Source organism: Synchiropus splendidus, chromosome 1, assembly GCF_027744825.2.
Source record: "Synchiropus splendidus isolate RoL2022-P1 chromosome 1, RoL_Sspl_1.0, whole genome shotgun sequence".
In the NCBI taxonomy this organism is placed as follows: domain Eukaryota; kingdom Metazoa; phylum Chordata; class Actinopteri; order Syngnathiformes; family Callionymidae; genus Synchiropus; species Synchiropus splendidus.
In genome coordinates this window covers 53,138,318-53,152,128 of record NC_071334.1, presented here as the reverse complement: position 1 = coordinate 53,152,128, position 13,811 = coordinate 53,138,318, and the positions used below count along the sequence as shown (strand labels likewise).

At 40.8% G+C, this 13,811-nt stretch overlaps 1 protein-coding gene across 1 annotated transcript; it reads left to right on the top strand.

Annotated features, from left to right (window-relative positions):
- On the top strand, positions 1-8,919 carry LOC128764380 (O-acyltransferase like protein-like). The gene is made up of 16 exons (XM_053874174.1): positions 1-70; positions 1,098-1,231; positions 1,457-1,535; positions 3,775-3,910; positions 4,113-4,306; positions 5,600-5,809; positions 5,874-5,976; positions 6,356-6,457; positions 6,539-6,704; positions 6,782-6,861; positions 6,943-7,053; positions 7,143-7,266; positions 7,323-7,509; positions 7,907-8,049; positions 8,132-8,226; positions 8,694-8,919. Exons 1-16 carry the CDS (start codon positions 4-6, stop codon positions 8,917-8,919), a joined length of 2,157 nt encoding a protein of 718 aa, XP_053730149.1. The 5' UTR covers positions 1-3.
- Positions 8,920-13,811: the final 4,892 nt, after the last annotated feature.

Genomic DNA, 13,811 nt, shown 5'->3' with positions numbered 1-13,811 from the left:
TGCATGAATGACACGGATGTTTTTCTCCAGGAACTCAGCCAGGACTATCCAAAAGATTTTGCCGTTGTCAGTAAGTAAAAACCAAGCGCCTCTACATGTTCATCAGTTATTGTCTTTCAGAGTGAGAAGAACTTTGTTGTCATGTTAAATGTGGATGCTGTGGAAGGGAGGGTTCGTTTTGCAACTCCAGAAGAGAAAAAAACTATTTAGACAAAGTTTGCTTGGCAAGTGTGGCAACCCATAACCAAACTTGATCTGATCCACTGCCTCTGTCGCCAAATGATCCGTGGCTCGCTAACATTTCATCCTAATGTAAAGTACATCGAACCATTGATGGTATAATACAAGACGAGATGATGAGTCATAAAACTGGCTCTATAACACTTTTTTAAAACTTTGGCTCTTGGAGGTTGATTTGGAACAGGCTTTGTGTGTGAGTGTGTGTACAGCTACCGCTCTGGAAAAGAATTAAGACACCACTGCAAATTTGTGAATATTTCTGATCCTACTATTTTACTATTTATAGATATGTCTTTAACTATTTTTGTTTCATTTTATAATCTACTGATAACATTATGTCCAAATTCCAAATAACATATTGGCATTTAGAGTATTAATTTGCAGAAAATGGTCAAAATAACAACAAATTTCAAACATCACAATACTAATGTTTTAACTTAGCAAGATTTTGGAATCCATATTTGGTGCAAGAATTCAAGTAGCTCAGCTTTGTTCGATGGCTTGCAAACATTCATCTTCCTCGTAATCACATCCCAGAGGTTTTCAATGGGGTCCGGTCTGGAGATTGGGTTGGCCATGACAGGGTCTTGATCTGGTGGAGCATTTGACAGTCATCTCAGGAAATCTTCAAATAATGTATTTATGTCTAAATGTTACGCATTGTTGCTTTAAGATATGGTGTTGTAAAGGGTTTGTCTGCAAAGAAGTAAATGACCTTTGTCCCATTTAAGATTTATTGAAACCTGCCAGTATGGGCGATCAAATAATATGAATGTTGTACATGTTTCATAAATTCAAAAGCTTTTGAAAAAAACTTGTGCAAGCCTCTTTTTTATGATTACGTTCTGTTTTTATAGTGTACGATTCATTTGGGAAGATGGGAAGTAACGTAAGAGGAGGCAACCTCGACCGACCAGGCTTGATGTCTGAATGTCGCTCTGTCCACACGGCTTCCTTCTCTGGACAATACTGCCAGGTGTTTCTGACTCAGGTGATGACACCAAACATAGAGACCAGACCATTCAGAACAGGGCTCTCAAACTGATCCACCAATGGGTGACTGTGGGAGCAGGTTGGAAGATAAACCTGTTGCCATAGCCGCGTTTTTGTGGATGAGCTTCAAAGCCCTTATTGAGCATAACTTGAACATCTATTTAACTTGTGAACCACGAGTGAGTCATTATTGAGTGAGTCAATAACCACTTTTCCATTTCAGGGAGATTTATTCTACTTTGTGGGGGTTTGTGTTCCTGACTCCTGCAACGATAAAGAGGTGCACATGTTGATGCTCGAAGGTAAGTTATCTGTCTCATCTAGGCAGACACACCTTTGCTGTGCAGCCTTTTCAATTCCTATTTAATCCTTAGTCATGATTTGTTTCTCTGAACATATGTTGCACTGATGGAGATGATTAATATCTCACTGTACAATGGTCTGTATTAGGACAGTGATGGCCACTGCTATAACTACTTTGAGATAAATGAACCCATTTGGTCCTTTTCGGTGACGGGTTCTAGAACTTGGGCTGCCAGTGTCTGTTGGGTTTTTTAAAGTGGGTTACCTCTCCCACTTTATATAAATGGGTTCCCATTAATATAAAGTGGGAGAGGTAGAGGCGGGTCAACAAGTTAAGAGTGTCATCAGGATTATTGAGTAAATAGTTGACTGCAAAGATAGACTTCAATTTGACTGTTTTTATTTACAACTTTGACTCAGCTCTATTCATGTGTGATCAGTTCCAATGTTTAAATCTTAACCTTCTAGTGCAGGGGGGGCCAACCAGTCAGAGGCCAAGAGCCACAATGTTTTACTGTGCTGCTGAAAAGAGACACATCCTACAAACATGTAAGGCTGGAAGGTTCACCTGAACAGCTGGTCATGTGACTTTGCGGCAGTGTAGCGGTTAAAGAATGACAAAGTGAAATGTGGAACTAAGTGATGTAAGTCATGTTGATTGTGGATCTGATGACGGTCCAAGTCTTAGGACCACGTCACATTGGTGTTGAACGTGCTCCAAGCCTCCCCGGCGCTTTTTGTTTATGATTCAAAGTCTTACTGAACAATATTTCGACATTTCGCTAGCATAGCTCTTACTTTTTGGTGTTGTTTCCTATACAAGTGATCATCTCAATGTCAAGTTGACCAGAATCACAGCCAGTTCGGCGGCTCGTTGATGAAGAGCTGAATGAAACGGGGGAAAGAGCAGCATGTAGCTTGGGAGCCATAGGATGACCAGGCCTGTACTAGTGTCTAACCGAACAGTGACTCACATTGACAAGAATGAATTAACCAAGTCTGAGCTGAGCAGAGGCCCTTCACATGCAACTGTTATCCTGCAGCATGAGAACCACCCACCTGTATAATAATACACCTGTTACATGAAGATACATCCTCATCTACCACTGTTGTTACTCTTCTGTGTGAAGACATTACGTTTTTTCTGACTGCCGCCAGACAACTTCATCATTTCAATGAGTGGTTGCACAATAAACAATGTTATCCTTCCATCACCTGTTTATTTTGAAGAAGAACACAAGCATTTAACAATAGCAACAACAAATCAATAGGCTGAAGTAAATACAAATACTCAATATAACTTTTATTACTACAATATTACTAAATAAATATAAATATACATAGAACTGAAGGTGAAGAACAGGACCTTTCATGAAAGACCTTTTAAACATCTGAAAAGCACATTGTTATAAAACAAAACACAATGTCTACAATGATTCTAATACAGTTGCTGGACTTACACAGCTTATTTTGTACTTGTTTGTCATCACCTACTTGTTTCTCATTACCTCACCACTTATCCATGGAAAAGTCAAAACCAAAACCATGTTTCAATTATTGGGCTGAGTTGTTTACTCGCTAGAGGAGCTGTGTGAGAGTCGTGTTAACATTTGGGCCATTTATAACACTCTCTGTTCTGTCAATCAGCTCAGTCATTTTACAGCCCCCTTCAAGCCCCATTAGATTCTCAATGACGGACATTCAGGTGGTTTTCTGAGTTAGAACAAAGGAGATATCTATCATGACTATAGTCAGGTTAAGATCAAAACATGTATAAATATATTAGGGATGCTCCGTTCGATCGTGACCGATCACAACAACTGATCACGTGTGACAGCCGGTGCTCTGAGGAAGCACCGCTGGCTGTGATGCGTCTCCTCCTCCCTCATTCCCAACTCCCTGCTGACTCTGCAGCAGCATGTCTGCAGTGGAGCTTCTTTCAATCTGTCATGGAAAGTTTGCATCCTGCAGCATAAACACAGTAAAATGCTGTGCAGGGAAATGCCTTCAAATTAAATACACCATTTAAAGCGCCAGCACACAGTTTTCTGGGCTCATGAAAGTGAGACCGCTGGCTCCTCAGCAGGAACCCAACACTAGCAATTATATATATATATATATATATATATATATATATATATATATATTAATGGTTATTCAGGTAGCTGTCTGTGGTGCAGGATGTTGATGGAGAAATGGATGAGCTTCTAGTTTTGTTTTATTTTTTTGCCTTCAAAGGGAGGCTGAAGTTTGGAGAGGTCTCCCTCATTCCTCCTTTACCATCAATATTCGTCAATGAGTCGAAACTGGAAGTCATGTCGACGTATTGTTTGTCCAAAGCTGTTCATCCTGACGCATCTGGAATCGCTTGTCTGTAAGTAAAAAAACACCAGAAGTCTTTACTCTTTTAAAACGACCTGAATGGCTCAATTACCATATAAGATAGATGCAGATGCAGATTTATTTGAATATTTTAATAATTATTCACACCTAACTTTTTTAACATCTCTTCCTTTTGCATCTTTGGAGCCTGCACGAGAGGCGAAGCCCAAATCCATCCGTATTTTCTCTCACAGGGTCATTTGTGCTGTTCTAGTAGCAATTCCTCTGGCTGCTACGCTGGTCACTGCTGTGAGGACTTGTCAGCGGAGCAAAGAAAAGGCTCCAGCAGTCGAACCTTTCTGCTTGGATGAGGGGAAAAGCGATGGAAACTTCAACATGTCTTCTTCCTTAAATTGTCAAAAGGATGATTGCAATACACGAGAAGACAGTAAGTTTAAAATTCTGCCGAGTCATTACAAGTTTCCAAAATGTACATTAATTCAGACTGCAGGCTGCAAAAAGCACTCCAGCAGGAAACGGTATGAAAGTGCCAGTAATGCAGCGTTTCCAACGTCCAGTCCACGTCATGTCGTGTCTTTCTCCCCACTGAGCCCCTTTGCATTCCCAGTCCACACTGAGCTCTGTAGCTTTAAGTTTATGTTATATTCGAAAAAAAGGAGTGATTTTTTTTTCTAAATAAGTAGAAGAAATGTAAAAATGTGTGTGAACATTACACTATTAGTTTTCAGGAAGCTTCATTTCTTATCAACTGGGATCTGTGGGTTCATAGGAGAGCACTCTACACATTACTCACCATTTCAAGTCGTCAAATTTGATAAACATTTAATTCAATTGTTCACCGTGTCTCCAACTTCTACCTGTCAATCAGCCACATTTGTCATTGTCAGACTTGTGTTGTCAGACTCGGGATCAGTGTATCCGACTCAAATCTGGGTGCATGTTGTGTGGGCGCCAAAATCACCCTCTTCATGACCCTTAAGAGCAGCTGTGGTGCATGCGGAGGTTTTACTGCAGTCAAATCCTAAGATGGTAGAGGCCTTGCCCCCCCAATATTGACATCACCGGGAAAGCAACACATTCCGCACAACCTTCTGAGTGTTGTATTTACATTGTTAGGTATGTATTTGATCCCAGACATCAATGACAGACTGCAACAGATGGGTTCTGCTGTTTTTTGTCTCTAAATTAAAGAGGTAAACATCATAGCAGTCACCATATGTCAGCGGAAATTGCTGGTAGCTCTGCCACAACAAAATTTCAGTCACAGAGAAAATAATTTAGAGACACATAGTCACAACTCAATGAAGCACTGTTTCTCGTCCAACCAGCGACAGTTCTCTTTTCAGACCCCTCCAGCACCGAAGGTAAGATGTACCAAAAAAATGGGACGGAGTTGGATTTTTCTGACCCCAGTGGAAACGTTAAAAAAAGCATACTGACCCGAACCATACTGACGTGGACCAATTGATGGAAACGTAGACTAAATAAGAGACGAATGCTCTGAATGAAAAAAAAAGTTTTGAATAAAGAAACCTTGCATTCCATCTGTGTTACAGTGTACTCCTGAAAAACCTGGATCTTAGTTCATATTCTGAAAAATGAGTTACATTTTGGGAGCCTTATTTTGGATATTGCTCAAATATTTGTTTGATTTTAAATCCATACAGGAACTTTATATCTGGCATTTGAAATCATGTAATTTGATGGCATGTTTTTACAGAACAACACAAGAGAACACAGAAGAGTTTCCTCAGTCGCTGTTTGCATCAGTTTCTGGAAGCCTTCTCTCTTCAGACCACGACTCAGGGAGTCCTCAGCACCCCGTCATCAGTCAAGGATTCCTATTCTTCCTTGAACGGCATCCGAGCTCTGAGCATGTTGTGGATCATTTCAGGACATGCTCTGAGCTTTTCAGCATTTCACCCTATTGGTATCACCCACTCCTGCCCTTTAAAAAAGAATATGTTTGTCTGACAAGACTCTTCCGACCACAGATAACATAAAAGATATAGAAGCATCTTTGAAAACGAACCCCCTGCATGTGTTTACAGTGGGAGGACCCAGCGCTCTCGGTGTGGACACGTTTCTATTATTGAGGTCAGGCACCAGAAATCTATTGTTCCTTCTGTTTTCTCACGTTCACTTTTTCTTTTGTTCATAACCTACGAACTTATACAGACCTCATGTGTTCTTTCCTCATTCTCTTGCATGGCTTCTCCCTGTTGCTGTTCACGCTCCTTCTTCCTTCTGAATCAGCTTTGAGTCAAACTAAATTCTTGAATGATCGAAGCTGTTTTATTGATCTGATGACGTGTTTTATAGTCTTTCGAAATATGCTTTATGTCAGTGCTATCTCAGTGCTTTTCAAGTTTCAGCTGCACTCTACGACTGTGGCCCTTTGGCAGTGAAGCAGAAAGAAAAAAGACTATTGTGCTCCAAAACTGTGCGACTCTAAATATTCCATGTTGTGTTGTAGTGGTTTGTTAAGCGCCAAAAGTCTCCTGAGCTCAATCCAGAGGAATGAAGACACCATGAGTCCACGTCTTGTGGCAGATTACTACTTCAAGAGGATCAGAAGGTCAGATTTAGTGACATGAGCAGCATTATTTCAGATCATGTTAAGGTTCCTTTAATGTCTGAAAACATGTTTCCATTCCAGGATACAGCCCCTCTACATGTTTGTGGTTATGATTTGTGAAGGTGTCTCATCTGTGTTCAATGGAGGCCCGTTTCTGATGCTACTACCTTCACAATTTTTTCAATGTGACAAGTACTGGTGGACAAACCTGCTGTTGATAAACAATCTATTTACTCGGGAAATATCTGTAAGTCAGAGCAACAAGAATCATTTGACAAGGATTGGTTTGAATCTTGTTCATTCATAACTCAATGTCCTCCCAAGTGCCTACCTTGGACATGGTACCTATCGCTGGACTTTCAGTGCTATGCCACAACTCCTCTGCTGATTCTTGCCCACAGAAAGTATGTTTTTTTTCCACCAGATTAGAAATTACTTCATGGTTCTTTGGATTCATTCTCTTCAATATATTTATTTATCCTCAGGAACAAAGTTGTATTTGCTGTTTTGGTGGTCACCCTGCTGCTGATGACCATTTTGACTGGATCTATTTTAACAGCACTCCTGCATCTACCTGTCTTTCGGTCAGGTTTTATGTAAGAAGAGAGATGATCTTTGAGAATTGAATATGAAATCAAATCCTCACAATATACATATATGATTGCTCTCTCCTTTTAAATTTCAGCACGACGCCAGATTTTTTGTTTTTGTACTACCAAAGACCCTACTCCAGATATGGACCATTTTTGATCGGAATTCTGTTCGGAGTGTATCTGAAAACAAGGAAGGCAACCCTTCTAAAGAAAAAGGTAGGTTGTAATGGAAATCTCTGGATTTGCATTTTACTACCTGTGATTCGATGTAGTGGCAAGCGGCTCTGGGATGGATATGCTCTTTGTCTGTCCTGGCTCTGGTGGTGGGGTTGAGCTACGCCCTCCAGGACACACCAGACCATCCATCAGCACCACATGCCATATACCAGGGACTACACAGAACCGCCTGGGCGACAGCTCTTACCTGGGTCGTACTAGCCTGTGAGGAGGGCTATGGAGGTACGGAGAGGATTCTTCAGTTCACATGAACTTCTCTACTCCAATTCTTATAGAATTAAACTTAAAGAAATAAATGATGGAGTGTTGGGGATCAAAGTTTAACCAAAATCTGTTTTAAGAAAATGGATGTACAAACACACACAACAATGTTGTGAGCAAACTGGATTTTCAGAAACCCCAGTCCGGTGCATCAATTGGTTTTTGAAACAACCCAAGAATTTTGGTGAAACATGAGCCCTTAGACTGAGACTGAGTCTCTTGATACATAACCCTTAATTTTAATGGAACACAACAATAACCCTGAAAGGTGATACAGGAGTTTTCAGAGTGTGGTGTTCAGTTGGGATGCACCGAAATGAAATCCAGACATAACCATGGAATTTTGTCTGTTTTCCAGGTTTCATCATGAGCCTACTTTCGCTGAAGTTCTGGCTTCCTCTTTCAAACCTCAGCTTCTCCTGCTACCTAATTCATCCCTTGGTTGTTTACATATACATTGGCCTGCAAGAAACTCCAATACACTATTTAGACATCAACTTTGTGAGTCTTTTAAAAACACTGAATTATCTCTGTCTGTCTAGAGATAATTCTCTGTCTAACATTCTACCATGTTTCTCTCCAGATGTATTTGTTCGTGGGTCACGTGGCGCTGACCGTTGTCCTGAGCTATGTGGTGACAGTGTTGGTGGAGAGACCTTTCATTCTTCTGAAGTGGAAGTGACACTAAACAGATGCACAAGTGACACAATGATGTGCAGTTTGAACAAGTAGTTTCGAGAACTTCAAGAGTGATCTGAGAAGTACCAAAGCAACTGTAATCAATTTTGCCATGAACCAGTTTAAAACATCTAAGAAAATGATGATGACTGTTTTTTGACAACTAAAAATACCTTAATAAAATCTGCTATCGTTCCTCCTCCCCAGCCCTGTATTCTGAAAGCATTTGTTGCTTCACTCACATCATTTGATTTTATTTAAGACAAAGATGTCGGATGCGTCTGGTATGAAACGAGTGTGTGTATTGGCGATATGTTTTCGTTGTCCGAGTTCATGTAGCTGTGTCACGTCTGAGCAAACAAAGCATAACTGAATCTGTTAACAGACAGGACGACACACCCACCGATGATGTCACGGTTTGTTAGATTCTCACCTTCACCACTGATGCTCTCTGTGCCTGGGACCAGAGCACCACGCAGGGACTGCAAGGCCTGCTTTGCACTAGCACCTGCCAGCCATGGCAAACCATACAACCCCGCTTCCAAGTCGATGGCAGACTATCATGAGGACGACAAGCAGAGCGCAGATCCTGAGACCCTTTTCCAACAGCAGCCAGGGCTCCAGATAGGGGATGTAGCTCAGTACCCTCTGGCAGGGCTGCCAACTCTCACGCAATTATACGCTCCTCGCTAATCTACAGATCAGCAGGTCGGCATCATTCAATGCACTGGAAATTTTGTGGTTTTTAACCACATTACAGAAACTTAGATCGAGAAGTGTGAGGTAATTTATCTTGTGCTAAGCATGGATTTCTTATTATTGGAGTTTGACTTCTCACTAAAATGTTAAGTCAAGCATCACCCAGTCTTTTTGTCGATGATAGACTGGAAGGCAAATTAGGTGAATAGCTGCTAAAATATGATATTTTACATCACTGATCCTGTCTCATCAAAATACATGAGACACAGCCACATCACAACTCATCAGTCATTTATTTCACTATCTCAAACCATCTTAAAACCAGATGTTTTCTCTTATTTTATGCTCAAATCCAGCATGTCCAGTCCATCCAGGCTGGCTTTGGAGTAAAGGATTATGGAGGTAGGGGTGAGCTGTAAAATTGATACTTGTAGTGTATTAATGTGAATTATCTTTTTGGGATGTTAATGTAGAGTGTTCATGTTTCCCATTCTTACAAATGTAGTTAGCGCTGTAAGTTTGCAGGATATATGTGGAGAGGACCTGTGTTCTGTTGCTCTTCTGTGACCACATGCAAAGGTGTAGAAACTAGGTGTCGAGATGACTGCTAATCTGAATCCATGTGTTTTTATTGTGCTTTAGATACCATTTTGGGGGGGTTGAAAAAAATTAACTAAATTGTAAATGTTAAATCATAAAATTGGAGTGGCTTCTTTGTCGTGCCCCACATGCAGGCTTGATTGAGCTATGAACTGCATTATTCATCATCATGACTGCAAGAAGCTGTACAAGTCCTTCATCACAAAGCAAATGTATACAAGAATTTAAACTTAAATTTCACAAAATGTACAATTAATTGACATGTATGTACACAATATCTGTATTTAGATGCCAGTTATTATCTTGGGACGTCCGGATCATGGGATCTCTAGATGATCCTACAACCGATGTCACAAACACGGGACTGACAACATAAAAATGTTGCTTTATTGCTCACTATTACACATTACATGTGTTTCTCAGCAACCCTCTGCTGCAGTGGTGGGCAGAATGGTTCTTCAAAGGTAATTGTTCCTATAAATTGTTCAGAGACCTGAACGGTTCCTTCAGTGTGAAAGTGGCTTCAGTGAGTTGACCAGGTCATGGTGCACAGTTGGAGTTAGTCATTTTTTTCATTCCAGAGCTGCTTGTTGTTCATTTTTCCCAGTGGACTCCAAGGCTACAATACTGACCAGTACTGTGGAATAATAGGCATCTTGAATCAACTGACTGAATCAGTGACAATCAACTCAACTTTGCTGTTTCGATCGTTGACTTTACAAATGATACACCCTCCCCACACTGCTCTCAAAAAAAAATAAAAATAAAAAACAGACAATCAAGAAGCCAAGTTTTGACATTTATTGAATTGGTGAGAATAAAAACACTAGTTGTTTCCAAAAGTTTATGTGCGCGCCTGACTTTTCTCAGCCGCCTTCTTAGTTTTCTCTCGCTCCTTTGTTTGTTATTCTCCGCTGTTGTTGTGCGCGCGAGTACATTTGGCTTGGCTCACTTTTCTGTTTTCCCGCATGAGAGTTTGTTCCTCGCGTGAGTGTGATTTAGATCCACCACCGCGTGTAATATTGTATATTGTTGACACGGACAGAGACGCAGAGAGACCACTGTTTGTCAGTTTACCTATCTGTCTTGTTCTAGAATTCTCCACAGGTCAATTCCACACAACACAGTTAACACACTCCCCCTAGTGGGAGAAGTTATACATACATCACATCTTCCCCCTTAAGATTCTTCATAACATTTGTACTTGGAAAAATAAAATAAATTTAACAAAGTCAAAATTGATCCTAAACAGATCGAACAAACATTCTGAAATATAGTTATGAAAGTAATTTTCCACTAGCAGGTATATTTCAAAACCATACACCCTAACGTTTCGAATGAGATTTACTACACTCAATATAAACCATCAATATACTCAATATAATGCTGCTTATCACTGAGAATAACGTTTTGGTGGTCTAATTGGTCTTCCACATCTTGACCTTTTAATTGGTTCTTCTCCGTTCCCGCCTAGCGTCACAGTCTCTTTCACCGGTGTTGTTACTGGTGACTGTGCAGGTGATGGCAAGAGCCGATCAGTATCTGCAGGTGTGCTGTTGACTTGATACCCATCCTCCGTGTCCACAGAGCTTGATCGTGGAAATGTCACTTCTTTGGTTTTTAGCAGATGTCGCCAATTTCTCCTGTTGATGTTTCCACCTGCAGTTTGAACAATCTTCTCACAACCAATGCTGGCTCCCAGTGATCTTTGACTCTTACTCTCACTTTCTCACCTTCCTTTTAAAGTGGTAATCGTCTGGCTCCTCTGTCAAAGTACTGCTTTTGTTTCAGCTGCCTCTCCTTCAAGCTTTCGTGAACATTCTCATACAGTTGTGGCTTTAGCAGCTGTGCTGATGTTGGCAGTCTGGTTTTCAATCTCCGACCCATAAGCAATTGGGCAGGGGACAGTTTCACTCCATCCAATGGTGAGTTTCTGTATTCTAACAGAGCAATGTAAGGATCACTCTGACTCTCTTGTGCTTTCTTCACTAAGTTCTTTACTGTTTGTATTGCTCGCTCACTTTGCCCATTTGACTGAGGAAATCCCGGGCTGGATGTGGTGTGTACAAACTCACAACGTTCTGAAAATGTCCTGAACTCAGCACTCATGAATTGTGGACCATTATCTGACAAGACCTCGTCTGGAATCCCATGTTTTGCAAACATTGATTTTAGAGCTGTCACCACTTGTCGGCTGGTTGTCTCTGTGAGTTTAGCAATTTCCTGGTATTTTGAATAGTAATCCACACATAGCAAATAGTCACCTTGCTCATAGTGGAACAAATCTATTCCAACTTTTGCAGATGCTCTCTCTGGAATGTCACGGCAGATGAGTGGCTCTTTGGTGTTTTTTTTCTCCTGAATTCATTACATACAGGACACTTCAACACAACATCTTCAATCACTTTTGACATATTAGGCCTGAACATGACGTCTCTCGCCCTTTCTTTGCATTTGACTCTCAGGCTGTTTGGAACCATGAGCCGTGTGTTCTTGAAGAGTAGGCCATCAACAAATGTAAGTTCCTCTTTGAATGTCCAGTACTTTGTGATTGCTGCTGGTACTTGTCGTATTTCTGCCGGCCATCCTTTTTGAACCATCCTTATGACTATCTGCAGTTCTTCATCAGCTGCTGTTTGTGCTCTGAATGTGTTCAGTGTCTCTTCTGTGATCGGTATTTGAGCTGTTAGTTGATGTACCTGTAGTTCATCTTCCAGCAGTTGCTCTGTTGTCTCTTTCAGGTGAGCTCGACTCAGTGTATCAGCAATGTAGAGGTCCTTTCCAGGCTTGTAGCTGTCCCTCAAGTCATAAGGTGGTAGACTCATTAACATCCTCTGCAGTCTCGGTGGAGCTTTCTGAAGTGAGTTCTTGAACACAGTCTCGAAGGGCTTATGGTCTGACTCCACATGTACTGTCTTTCCATTAACGTATTGTTTGAACTTCTCACAACCATGGACAATGGCGAAGAGCTCTTTTTCAATCTGTGCATATCTTTTCTGACACTCTGTCAGCGCTCATGAACCGTAGGCCACCGGCTGTCCATCCTGGATTAAAACTGCTCCAAGGCCTTCTGAGCTTGCGTCCACAGACAACGTGATATCCTTTTTCACATCAAAGTACCTGAGCACCGGAGCTTCACTCACAAGCAACTTCGGCTTTTTAAAACTTTTCTGCTGCTCAGTCTCCCAATGCCATGCTACGTCACCTTCCAGGCGTTTCAGGAGTGGCGCACTCACATCAGAGAGGTTTGGGACAAACTTTGCCAAATACTGTAGCATGCCTTAAAAAACCGCAGCAGACCTGCCTTGTCTTCTGGTTCAGGCATTTCTTGTATTGCTGACTTTCTCCTTGTCTGGTTTCACTCCCTCTGCAGACAGAATGTGACCAACGAATGTGATTTCCATCTTTCTAAATTTGCATTTGTCTTTGTTTAACTTTAGGTTGATGCTTCTGATCCTGTCCATCAGTGCTCTCAGTCTTATGCCATGCTGTTTTTCATCTTCTCCCCAAATCAAGATATCATCCACTACGTTCACCACTCCTTCCAAACCTCGAGTCTCATACTGTCTTCATCCTGTACTTTATACTTGCAGAGATTCTTGAATAAATATCCATAAAAGACAATTCTCTCTTTATTGATGAGAAACCAAGAACCAAATATATTTTAATTTCTTTTTATTATTATTATTTTTTAAATATAAAGTCGATTGACTGAAGGAAAAATTGACTGTAATAAAACAATGAACCCAAAAATCCAGGTTTAACTAAGTTAACATTGATGAAAGGAAAAGCGAAGTAGCAATGACACCTTTGTTGATATTCACTTCCACTTCAGGAGAATGAAAGGCCTCTCCACTAGCACGGTCAGAACATAGCTCACAGGAATGGTGAGCACCACGTGGCCAAAGAACAAATACATCTAGAGAGAGATAGACAGTTTCAATGCATCTGCGAATCTGTTGTGCGTACAAAAAGGGACTTACACCGTTGATGTCTAAATAGTGTACTGGAGTTTCTTGTAGGCCAATGAATATATAGATAATGAAGGGATGAATTAGGTAGGAGGAGTAACTTAGGTTTGCAAGAGGAACCCAGAACTTCAGTGAAAGCAGACTCGTGATAAAACCTGGAAAGAAGACGGAATTCCATCATTTCTATAAATGAATGTGTTACAGATGAATTACAGATGTTTCAAATGTTACTTGTCATATCATATCACCATTGTGTAACTACTATATGACTTAGCTTCTCGATTGATACACTGAATACTCTTTGTCTTCACTGAC